The sequence below is a fragment of the Arvicanthis niloticus genome, chromosome 30, assembly GCF_011762505.2.
Source record: "Arvicanthis niloticus isolate mArvNil1 chromosome 30, mArvNil1.pat.X, whole genome shotgun sequence".
Lineage (NCBI taxonomy): Eukaryota > Metazoa > Chordata > Mammalia > Rodentia > Muridae > Arvicanthis > Arvicanthis niloticus.
Window position 1 is genome coordinate 9,506,758 of NC_133438.1, and position 13,171 is coordinate 9,519,928.

Sequence of the window (13,171 nt, forward strand, 5' to 3'; positions counted from 1 at the left end):
CCCCGCGGCACCCACGGCTACTGGGAATTTTAGCTTCCCGGAAGTCCACTGTGTCATCGGACCCCAGGTCTGCACCACGCAGATTCCCGCGTGGTGAAGGCTCAGGAGCTCAGGGGAAACCTGTCGAAGCGACTTTGGCTTTGGTTCTAGGTAAAACTTCCCTAACCTTGTAAGACTCTAGCAAGCAGAGCCTTAGTTTCCCAGAGACTCCCTGAGTGAACTACGCGGAGACAGAACCGCTGCAAAATGCAAGAGGAATTTTTAATGATCCAACACGCATGGGGGTCGTTCTTCACCGAAGGTGAAGTGGCGACCGGAACCGCCCATTTAGTCGGTTCTTACACCGTGTAAGTGGTAGACTAGAGAAACAGCGACTGGGCACAGTATGATTGGCTGAACAGTGCAACTTTTAAGCTGATTGGTTTAGGGAATGAGGTGGCAGGGGCATCCCTTGCCCATGGGTGGCCAACCGTAGTGTGGGATGTGCCCTGACAAGCAGATCGGGTTTTCTCCCCTGTAGTCTGACGAATATTGATTAGCCTTCTTCTCTTCCAGAGCCGTTGCTAAGCGGACCGGGAATGCTAATTAGCCTCTCCGTTCCTGAGCTGATCTCCCCAACCCCAGCAACTTAGCGTCCCAGCAACCCACGTCTTTCCTATAATTCCTCACACTTCTACACAGTTCCCCTACACATCCCCCAAAGTCGACTATCCTCCCAATATGCTTCCGGATCTCCAAATCTGTTTCCGGGTGAGCACCTACGCCCAAGCAGGGACTGGTCCCTCCCACTTTGTCTCAGGCTGCCCCGGCACTGCACAGCCTCCGCGACACTCTTGCTGCGATCCCAGACCACCACTAGATATCTGAGCCCCAACCTAGGTTCTGAACCCTTTAGATAAACGACGGTCCCCCTCCAAAACTGGAGCAGTGGCTGTCCCTGAATTAGCTGAGTGCCTGTGGATTCTTTCTCGTAACCCGGCCGCCTTGTCCGGCCTTAGAGAGGATGTGCTTAGTCCTAGAGTGACTTATGTGCTGGGGGATGAGAGTGAGGGGGTGAATACAGGTGTGGTGGGAATCCCCCTTCTCAAAGGAGAATGGGAGCGGGGAGGAGGAAAGCTGCGAAGGTGGGGGAACTGATATTGGGATGTAAAGTGAATAATAATAATAATAATAATAATAATAATAATAATAATAATAATAATAATAATGCCTAACATCGCCACTGGACTACCAACCTCTGACCTACATATTTAATACCAAACAATAATAGGCTAAATCCAGAAGCCAGAGTCCCACCTTCAACACACAAACATTAAGAAGCCAAAACAAAATTCTAAAATTTTGACTTGGGGAGAGATATTTAAAGAACTTGGATTCTGAAAAGAAATAGGTATCTCAAGAAGTCGGGCCTTTGCTAACAGCCTAGGGGTGAATTCATCCCGCCCTCTACTGCTTTCCCACTAGATGGCGCTTTTGTCATTTAAGTCTTCTGTGACTCATACACAGGTGATTTGAGAGAAAAGAGGAAGAAGTTCCTTTTTCCTTTTTTAAAATGGAGTGGTGGATGCAGACTCTGGGCTGTCCCAAATGCAGAAAATAAGTATGTGGTCACGGGCCTAAAAAAGTCAGTTACACCATCCCATCTGTAGCTCTGGGAACACTGAGGAAGAGACGAGTAGGAAATAAGAGAAAGAGGGGGATGGGCTAATACACACCATTCTCTAGACTCCATACAACTACTGTCATCAGTAATCAACAGCCATTCTACTTACTTGAACTGGCCTTACACAAGACCACAGTCAGTCTAGGAAGTGGAACGGCTCACTTTACCTCTCAGACGTTGGCTGTGGATCGATTGTAGAAGAATCACTGCCTTCAGTTGTTATCCTGTGCTGAGCACATCAGGCTCCAGCACATACCTCCAAACCCACAGTCTCACAAATGGCTCTGGTTCATCTCAGTGGGCCCCAGGCAATATGAATAGAGATGAACACAGCACAGTGACTGTTGGAATTGTGGACCAGAACAGTGGAGAGGTAGGACGTGAGCGTGGGCAGTATTAGATATACCCAAACAAATGCACACACGCATTCTGTGTGTATACATGTATGAGTGTGAAACAGCTGATAACACAAAGTGTGTGTGTGGGCAGAGGGAGGGCTCATTCATCCACTCATTGACTGTAGACAGGGTTTTTCTGTGTAATCCTGTGTTTAAAGGTATGTGCTACCATGCTCAGCTCAAATTTCTTTGAAATGACCATGTAAGTGTGTAATTTTTGCTTTTTTTGGCTGTATCAGTAACTGGTGGGATTTTTGTTTGTTTGATAACTAATTTCTGTGCCTGTCCATGAGTGAGACATTCCACCATGTCAGGATCATTATCATCTGGTTTAATGTCAGGGAAAGAGTTAAGAGTTAGGAAGTCTCAACGGGCGGTGGTGGCACACGCCTTTAATCCCAGCACTTGGGAGGCAGAGGCAGGTGGATTTCTGAGTTCGAGGCCAGCCTGGTCTACAGAGTGAGTTCCAGGACAGCCAGGGCTACACAGAGAAACCCTGTCTTGAAAAACCAAAAAAAAAAAAGTTAGGAAGTCTTGTTTTTTGTGTTTCAAGAAGTATTACACGTTAAGTAGCTTTGCGATTAGTTCTTTGCAGTTCTGATAGAATCCTGTCGATCTAATTGTGAGATTAATTTCAGGGTTGCATTTTATAATTTAAGTCACAATGCTACTACAAGTCTTGTTTATATTATTTACCTCGTGTTGTTTACATCTGGTGTGTTTATATGCAGCTGGAACCTCATCTATTTCAAGTCAGCAATTTTGCACAATAGAAGTATTTAATGTTCGTAGAAATAAGATCCACTTGTTAACTCATATCAATCAGGTAGGTTGTACCTTTACCTTGGGGAACTGTCAGGACATTAAAAGCTGGGCAGTGGTGGTACAAGCCTTTAATCTCAAGGACTCAGGAGACAAGAGACAGTCAGATCTCTGTGAGTTCCAGGTCAACCAAGATTATATCCTGCATCTACAAACACACATACTAACAAACAAAGACATCAGAAAAAGTTATATTTCGTTGGGCAAGGTCATATAAGCATTCAAACCTAGAACTCAGGAGGCAGAAACAGGGGAAGTCTGTGCTCAAGGCCAGCCTGGTCTGCATACAGAATCTAGGCCACCTAGCAACACACAGACAGACACTATCTCAAAATAAAGCAAACTCTTCTCAGAGAATTAGCTTGTATACTAGAATAAGTATGCAAGGCTCCAAAGGAAGAATCTCACCAACAGTCCTACCCAGCTATAATGCCTGCGAACCACATCGATGATCATCTTGTCAGGATGACGCTAAAGATTCAGTAGCGGCAAGCTCATCTTGGTGAAAACCAACAGCTCTCTAATTAGACTTAAGACACTTGTAACAACAGGGAAACTATAACTGGTACTGGAAACCTAGCTAACTTCTCACTGCTAGTGAAGTTATGAATCTTGGAGGAGAACCAACCACCATCAATTTACTAATTCATATTGGTTCCTAATAAAATTCAAATATTTTTTCTTGTACCCACAAATAAACATTGTCTTCTTCCCTCAGCAAGGAAACTTCTCTTTCAACAGAGAGACCACTACAACAAATCTACAACTGACCAAAAAGTAGAGTTGTAAAGTCCACAGTTAGTGGATACATCCATAAAACACTCATGCACCTAAGGCTTAAGGAATACTTTTGAAGATGGTCTATTAATATTCAAGAGGCGGAGGATCAAGGAGTTTGCTGTGAGATTGTTTCTCCTAGTAATACTAGGAGCTTATCCACAAAATTTCAAAAATCATGACTACCCAAACAAGAGCTGAATAAGCACAACAGTGGAAATGCCAAAGTGGATGGGGAAAAGCCCACAAGGCCTTACTTCATACAGAGTGTACTACAGGTGACTGCACAATGCTGGGAGCAGGAGTCTCCTTCAGGGATGAGCACACCAACTAGATATCCCAAACCAAATGGGCCAGCATTGGAAACACATACACAAGTAACATGATAAAGACAGACAAAGTTAGATTTAGAAATATATATGTATATAAATTATACATAAATTATATATACATACACACATACATATTATACATAAAATAGCAATGAAATGACAAGTCGTGAATTTAAAAGAGAGCAGGAAAGCATTCATGCGAGAATTTGGCAGTAGGAAAGGGAAATGAAACATGCTGTTGTTACACTATTTTAAAATTTTACAGTACAAAAAAAAAAAAAAAAGCAGAACAAAAAACTAATACAAGAAACCCAAACAAAACCAAAAAAGTTTGTAAAATTATCAGTGAAATTCAGACAAGAATTCCTTTAAGCTAACATGCTGCCCTAACTACGGTGTCCATCATCAGGACTAGTAATGTTAACTACTCTTGGCATAAACATGGGAGAAGGACGCCAAATATTGTTGGGGGAGTGAGAACTAGAGAATCAACTTTGAAAGTCAGTGCACATATTCAGAAAGAAGGAAAGAAAGGAAAGAAGGAAGGAAGGAAGGAAGGAAGGAAGGAAGGAAGAAAGAAAGGAAGGAAGAAAGAAAGGAAGAAAGAAAGAGAGAGAAAGAAAGAAGGAAAGAAGGAAAGAAAGAAAGGAAGGAAGGAGGGAGAGATAGATAGATAGATAGATAGATAGATAGATAGATAGATAGATAGAGATATCTGGGTTTCACAATTACAGAACTAGTGACACTATTCCACTATTCCTGTGGAAACAGACACACATATACTTATCCCAGATGAGGAGCCAATGACAAATCAATGTTGGGAACCAACAGAGTTCAACTTGGTTTCTTTTTTATTGATGTTTCATCTGCATGTATGTCGGTGAACTATATGTGTTTCTGGTGCTCACAGGGTCCAGAAAAGGGCACTGGATGCCCTGGAGTTGAGGTTACAGATTGAATGGCCGTGTAAGGGCGCTGGGAACTCAAAGTGAGTCTTTTGAAAGAGCAGACCGTGCTCTTAATCACTGAGTCATCTTTAAATGCCAATGGACCAGTGAGTATACTTGGGTGACTTGTAAGAGTGTGGGTGAGTAGCTACTGATAGAAACGCAAGGGACTGAATGACAGCTGCTTCACCCTGTGAGGGTGATGGCTAATGAAGCTGCAAACCTGAGGATCACTGCATAGCTTACAGGAAGCTCACCTGAGGTAGGAAGTTTGTCTTTCAAGCCACTCACTAACTCCTCCAGGCAGCTTGACCTGTCTTGTCTGCTTCAGGCTACTTGACTGGTGTCTGCTTCATGGCTGGTCCGAATATCTTCTGAGAAGCTCATTTTGTCTGATAGTTTTAGAGTCCATACTGATTATATATGCTTGAGGCAGGAGGGCACTGGTAAATTTTGCCAGTTTCTGGGACTTCCGGAAGCTATTAGTCATCTATATCACCTGGTGATTCTTTGTAGGATAGAATATATGATCTCCCATTAAAACATCCATTTTACCTCTGCTTTAATATTCTATATGTTAAGGAACTTCCTCCAAATTGGAAGGTTTAATCTCCGTAGAAGCTGATACATAACAACCATTCCTGGGCATGCCCTCCAGGGACTCTCCATCTTTACCAAGAAGCAATTGCCCATGATGTTCATTGCACTTTTATTCACAATATCTAGGCAATGGAATCAATGCAGACATCTCTCGGCTGACACATTCATGAATAAAACTGTGATACTTATACAAAGGTATATTACTCAGGTGTCAATAAAACGAACCTGGGAAATCTGGAAATTATGATGAGTGCTGCTGCCTAGGCCCTAGCAATCAAACATCATGTTTCCACTTGCTACAAACTTTTGTTTTGTGTGTTCTAGGGAGACTACATATAGATGCCAGGATGCCAGAAATGCACCTGTACTAGAGTTCAAGAGAAGAAAGAGAGGGTGGATATTAGAATAGAGGTGATATGAAAATAGAGTGGGAATGCTGGGTACATGACTCAAACATGTAGTGCGAGATGGGGAAGAAAGGGGGCTGTTAAAGCTCGACTCAAATGACATGTCCATGAATGAGCTACACGGATGACATGTCCATGAATGAGCTACACGGAAACCTATCGTTTTGCATCCCAAGTAAAAAATGTAATAAGAGGGGATAGCAGAACAGATGTGCTAGAAGAGAATGGGCACTGGACAATGTGTAATGTGCATTTAACTCAAGATAGGGACAGGAAGAAAGAAGAGTGGGTGGGTTATCCAAAGTAAGGCTTTACGAAGAAGCCTTATGAATGAAAGAATCCCACTATCTTAAAAGTTATATAGGAAATATGATTTTAAAGTCATTGAGCAGTGGTGTCACACATGGTTAAATAATACTGCTCCCAGATGCCAGGGCTGTTAAATGGAACTCTCTGTACCAGATATTTGTACCTGCTTAGGATGTACTCCTCATAGAGACCACAGAGGCACCCCAAACAAAACAGGTCATCGTCAGTTCTCTTGCATGGCCACCCTAAGCACCCGGTGTTATTGATGACACCAAACACTTTGGTAACAAGATAGACCGAGAACAATCTTGAACATACCAGGAAACTAATTGACTAGCTTTTGTAACACTGCAAAGTGTAGTACAGACTGCTGGCAGAGAAATGATGTCATGGTCTTACCACTGAATCATGTATCCACAGTACCAATTCACTATCCAAGATGTGTGAACTCACAGATGCACCTACCTCTGTGTATGGAGCACTGCAGTGAGCGGTGTGCATCATTACATCCTTAGCCTTTGAGTATTTCTACGCTGTATGTCAGTATGCAACTATAATACATGCACAGCCTACCTCATCACAGTTTGTCTCTTTCTTGATATTTGTAAGGATTAACTCTATTATGAAGACTTTGAAAGTGAATGAAAGATGATAATTTAGAGCATTTACTTTTATGATGAATTCCCTTTTATCTCTGCAATTTTAGCACTATTCTGTAAAGCATTTGTCAAATTCAAAACAACTGTGGGCAATGTAAGTTCCAAAGAGACATGGGGATTATATAACATATACTTTAACATGGTTTCTCAGAACTATGAACTTTGTGATGTATACTTTAATTACACATCTTTGCCAGTTAATTATGTAATTGTATGTTGTTCTTATTTATCATTGTTCTTTTTTATTTTTTTTTATTTTTTTTGAGAAAGGGTCTATGTAGTCATGACATTCCTAGAACTCATTATGTACACCAGAATGAACCCGAGCTCAGTGATCTGCTTGGCTCTGTCTTCTAAGTGCTGCAATTAAAGGCATACACTATCTTGCCTTGCATTATTATGAATGGTTAGATGTTAAATAAAAAGATAATTTTTTTTTTATAGCTTTTCCCAGGCATGGGAAAGAAAACTCAGTGGTTAAGAGCACTGGTTGCTCTTACAGAGAATGGGAGTTCAATTGCCAACATACAAATAGCTACACACAACGAGGTATACTGCCAACTTCAAGGGATCCGAGGCTCTCTTCTGCCTCCTACCGGCACCAGGCATACATGTAGTGCACAGAGAATACTTGTAGGCCTGGCAAACATACACATTAAAAAAACAAAAAACAACAACAAAAAAATGCTTTTCTGGAAGTTATGATTACAGAAATTTATGTTAATATAAACTTAATTTATTTTAAAGATTTAATCTACATTAAAGCCTTTCAAAAGCTTGTTATTTTATGTTTATATTACTTATACTGTTGTGATTTGTAAGCAGGGAACACCAGATAAATGCTATGTCACAATAGTTACAATGCTATGTTTTTCTCCAGTATGAACCCTCTGATGTCTTCTCAGATTTGAAATCTGGATAAAGGATACATCACAGTCTTCGCATTTGTAAGGTTTCTCTCCAGTATGAATTTTCTGATGGGCTCTAAGATATGAGCACCTAGTAAAAGATTTGTCACATTCCTTACATATGTAAGGTCTCTCTCCAGTATGAACTCTCTGATGTGTTCTAAGATGTGAGTCCTGGGTAAAGGATTTGTCACATTCCATACATTTGTAAGGTTTCTCTCCAGTATGAATTTTCTGATGTGTTTGAAGAGTTGAACACTTAGTAAAAGATTTGCCACAATCATTACATATGTAAGGTCTCTCTCCAGTATGAACTCTCTGATGTATTCTAAGATTTGAACGCTGGATAAAGGATTTGTTACATTCTCTACATTTGTAAGGTTTGTCTCCAGTGTGAATTTTCTGATGTGCTCTGAGAGTTGAGCACTCAGTAAAAGATTTGTCACACTCCGTACATTTGTAAGGTTTCTCACCAGTATGAACACTCTGATGTCTTCGAAGATGTGAGCACTTGGTAAAAGATTTATCACATTCCCTACATTTAAAAGGTTTCTCTCCAGTATGAATTTTCTGATGTGTTTTAAGAGTAGAATTAACAGTAAAGGATTTGTCACACACCTCACATTTGTAAGGCTTTTCTCCAGTATGGATTCTGTAATGCCTTTTAAGATGTGATAATTCAAGAAAGGACTTACCACATTCGTTGCATTTGTAAAAATTCTCTAGAGAATGAGTCTTCTGATGCCTTCTATATGATGCATAGTGGGTAAAGGACCTGTCACACTCCTTGCATTTGTAAGGCTTCTCTCCAGTATGGAGTCTGTAATGGCTTCTAAGGTGGGAAAGCTGATGCAAGACTTTGCCACATTGTTGACAAGTATAATACTCCTCAGCATTATGGATTTTCTGATGTCTCCTGAAACTGGAAGAGTGAGCAAAGCATCTGTCACACTCCTTGCACTTGTAAGGCTTCTCTCCAGTATGCATTTTCTGATGGCTTTTAAGTGCTGACAACTGAGGAAATGACTTTCCACATTCTCTGCATTTGTAAGGTTTCTCCCCAGTATGAAGTCTTTGATGTGTTTTAAGATTTGTGCACTGGGTAAAGGATTTGTCACAAAAGTTGCACTTGTAGGGTTTCTTTCCAGTATGAATTCTCTGGTGTACAGTGAGGCTTGAGGCAGTACTGAAGCATTTCCTGCATTTCTCACATTGGTGTGGTGTCTCTCCAATATAGATTGTTTGTTGCATGAGACTGTATGCAGAGCTAAAATTGTCATCATATTCTCCATGACTCTGCAGTTTGTTTCCAATATAGAGTCTCTGATCTTCACTAATGTTGGAACACAAACTGAAAGATTTCTCACAGTCTTCAGATTTGCAAAGTTCTTTTCCAGTGTGCATCCTTTTATGTAGATCTGGGTTTGATGAGTCAACAGAGTCATCCCTGTCCTTACAGCATCTGTCGTTATTAGAGGTTTCTGTAGTGTCACTTCTTTTATAAAGTGCAGAGTTGGAGGGTTCATGAAGCATTTCACCAAGCTCATTACACTGACAAGACTCCTTTTCGGTCCTCACGTGTTGACAGACAGTATCGCATATGCAATAGTTCTCTGAAAATAAATACAATTCAGATTAATAGACATGTATCCAGATGACTCGTGATAAATGACTGTCTCTGTAAGTTCTCTATTAAAATAAGTCAACCTGTAACTATTTACAATAGATCTCCCACTGACACTATTCATTCACTGTAACTGTATAGATCCTCACAAAAAACAGCATGCCAGCCTTCAAAGTCAGTGATTTCTAAGATATCTGATCTTTATTGAAAATGTGTAACTTGGTACAAGATAGAACAAACAATTCTAGGTAAGTAATTAGCTTTGAGATTGAGCTCACTCACTGATTATATTTAGAATACATCTCCATATTTTTTCCTCAGAAATGGCTAAAGACTTTACTCCAATCCCAGGCTCAGTGTTTGTACTTCCTAATGTATGGCAATGAATATTATTGTTCAGGAGACCCATTTCCTTTTTAAGATAAAAGCTTACTGAAAACCACGAAAGAGTCTGTTTCTTTTGTTTTTTTTAAAAAGGGGGGAGTGTTAGATTCATCAAAAGTAATGGATACCAAGCAAATATTCTGTCAGATATCCAAGGCTCTAGATCACTTGAGGCAGGATTTTCACAGGCACCTATTGTTCATATCTTTTTCTCCATTGTCTGAGCTCCTCACACTGCTTTGTTTCTTAACTTTCTTTATATGGTTATTTTCAAGCCTAACTCTTAAGATCATTTTCCAGAAGGATATCTCTTTATCTTCCACTGGAATGAAAAATGAAACATGTAATATGAAGGCATACAAGCAAGGCAATTACAGAACAATCCTACTTCATGGACTCAGATTTATAATTTGTAAAATTATTCCAATCTGACGGCTGCACTGTCAAGAAAAAATTGCACATTGTACTCATGTTTAGTTCCCATACAGATCTACAGGTGTCATAAGTCACAATGACTTCTAAGAGTTACAGCAGGCAGGATGCATGTTGAGGACAGGAGACTGTAGTAAGTACAAGGACCAGGAAGCCTTTCAAGGGGAACTGAATTCAGCAAAGGCAGTTTCAGCTCTTGCTTTCTCTTTCACTTGAACCCTTCACTGTTGTCCTGCTCACTCACTTGCCCTCCCTGGTTTTGGCTACTACAATTATCCATCCTCCAGGGCAACCTCATTTGTTCCAGGCAGGTGACCAGGCCTACTCTGCACACAATAATCCATGGGTTCTGTGAGGAAACCTACAACATAGAATCTTTAGAAACAATACAGATGTGTGAGACAGTGCTATGCTCAGTACATGAGAAGTGCTCGAAGTAGAGGAATCTAAGAATAAATTCCTTACTACTTCCAGTCAGCATCTCCAATTTATTTTGTGAGAATTTTCAGTATACACATCTCAAGTTTTCCTTACAATTAAAACAGTGTGAACTGTAATGATGGCTACAGAGCTTTAAGACATGGGTGGAAACAGTATACGCTACTGAATTTCTGAGTGTATATTGGAACCAAAATTAAGGGTGCATGGCACCTCTAAAATGAAAAATAAAAAGAAAAAAATACTAAATACCATGAAAATGTTTGTTTCCTCCTTAACATATTTTTTATATTTTTAAAAATTATATATTAATTTCACATCATGCACCTTAATTCCACTGATATCTCAGTCCTTCCATATCTGCCTTCTACCCTTGTAACCTACCCCTCAAAAGAAAAGAAAAACAATTAAATGTAAATTAGCAAAATTCTCCTTAACCCTTATGGAAAACTATGTGCCCTTGTATCAACTGCAGTCTTCTCTCACACCTGGAATGGTTGTTCCTGCACCAGTCCTGTTGTGCATGTACAAGTCCACTCTTCCAACACATATTTGTCATAATGGCATTGGAAGTGGTGGCTTGTCACACTGTATTTTTTTTTTTTTACTCAAACAGTTTTAATTGGAAATGTTTGTTGCAATGAGTCTGGTTCCAGGCCTCTGGCTTCTCCTATACCAATACTAAACTCTGGCCTAGAGTGCTCTTGGATATACTGTTGTTGCAATGTTTCATGAAGATCCTGCAGCTTTGGTTCACCAGGACTGGCCCCTTCATGTGCTCCAACAGTTCATAGATGGTGTACAGGTTGGGGTGGATTAACTCAAAGTCCTGGAACTGAGCTTTGGTGGTAGCTGAGTTGGTCTGCATACCACATTTACTGCACCAGTGCCAACACCTAGGCAATAGGTGGGGTCAGCTTCCTCATGCCCAAGTCACAGACTGCTCTACCATGTGGTAGCTGATGAAGGAGTGGGGCCAGCTCAGGGAGTCCCTCAGTCATCAACATGGACTCAGGCAGCAGCCCAGACAACAGACATCCCCATGGCCTTGGGTGGTAACATGGCCCACAGACATTGACATAGACCCCTGCTGCCAATAGGGACATGGACCCACCATGGCCATGGGCAATACCATAGGATGATTATCACTATGGGCTTAGGTGGCAGTGCAGGCCTCTCGCATCTGGCTGTTACTTACTATGGTCTTGTCTCGAGTTCCACTGCTTCTTCATATACAAACCATTATGGTTCTCTTTGTCCCAGTCTCTCTACCATGTACTTGCTCATACTAGTGGTGCCCTTTGGCTGTCTGCTGCCCACATGGACTAGTAGACATCTTGGAAAATTTCTTTTTTACTACCAAACTAGTCTTCTGGTTTTTTCATGACAGCTTAATAGAGAGTTTACAACCTATAAAGTCAGTACTTATAATGAATGAGTTAGGCACTGTACAAGAAGAATGTTCTCACCCACAGAGACCAGGTTGCTGTAATTCTCCAACATCACATCAATGTACAAAGCCCTCTGAGCAGAGTCCAGGCATTCCCACTCCTCCTGAGGGAAATCCACAGCCACATCCCCAAATGTCAACAGACACTGAAACATAAATTATATTTTGACTTGGGGTTACAGGATACTTTGTGTTATTACTTATATCCATGACACTTTCCTGGATATAAAGAGATGAGGTGTTGATGAGTGAAGACCATTATCATCACACATCATCAGAAACAAACAAACAGACAAAAAACATAACTTTCAATATAGTCATATTTTATAATGATATTTTTTTAAGATTTATTTTTTATGTACAGTGTTCTGCCTGCATACAGGCCTGCATACCAGAAGAGGGAGCCAGATCTCATTATAGATGGTTGGAAGCCACCATTTCTTTGCTGGGAATTGAACTCAGGACTTCTAGAAGAGCAATCAGTCCTCTGAGCCATCTCTCCAGCACCCTACAATGAATTTTCTAACCATGAAAATAGGATGACACAATAGTTTTATAAGCAGTCTACATGAAACAAGATTCACACTTAAGATCCGGACACAGTTGTCTATCTGTTATGGACACAGTATACATACCTCAGAAGGGCAATTTGTGATGAGGACATGTGCTTTTAAATGCTTTGCCTGAAGATGATCCAAAAATACAGACACTGAGTCAATCTTGTATGTACTTGGGCCTTACATCATCTATTCTAACAGGCTCATGTATAATTTTAAACTCTAGGTATAATGCCACACCATTAAATAGCAAAGGGGCATGGAAGATAGAACTCATGACTGACTTTTTGGCAAAGAGGTTTTTTTTTTTTTTTTCCCCCAATAGTATCAAGGATTATAATAACAGTACATACTGACATTTTTAACTGTATCATATTTTAAAAATTCAGTAGTTTTCTCAATTATTTAAGAATATTGAGGCTACTAATATGCAGAGGGAAAAATCTTTATCAGCAACATTTTAT

The 13,171-nt window shown here is 40.4% G+C and overlaps 1 protein-coding gene and 1 long non-coding RNA gene across 5 annotated transcripts in view; one reads left to right on the forward strand and one right to left on the reverse strand.

Annotated features, from left to right (window-relative positions):
- On the forward strand, positions 1 to 9,893 carry LOC143440946 (uncharacterized). The gene is made up of 3 exons (XR_013108245.1): positions 1 to 150; positions 556 to 2,887; positions 7,795 to 9,893. It is a non-coding gene; the product is annotated as an uncharacterized LOC143440946 (long non-coding RNA).
- Positions 4,826 to 13,171, reverse strand: part of LOC143440941 (uncharacterized) — a 25,412-nt gene continuing 17,066 nt past the window's right edge. For 2 of the 4 annotated variants that reach the window (XM_076927883.1, XM_076927882.1), the window contains exons 4-5: positions 12,170 to 12,296; positions 4,826 to 9,435 (exon numbers count right to left, since the gene is read on the reverse strand). In XM_076927883.1, coding sequence (XP_076783998.1) covers positions 7,757 to 9,435; positions 12,170 to 12,296 — 1,806 coding nt within the window. In that variant the 3' untranslated portion in view covers positions 4,826 to 7,756. The remainder of the gene's footprint in view (positions 9,436 to 12,169; positions 12,297 to 13,171) is intronic. The other 2 variants (XM_076927885.1, XM_076927884.1) reach the window with 2 other exon arrangements.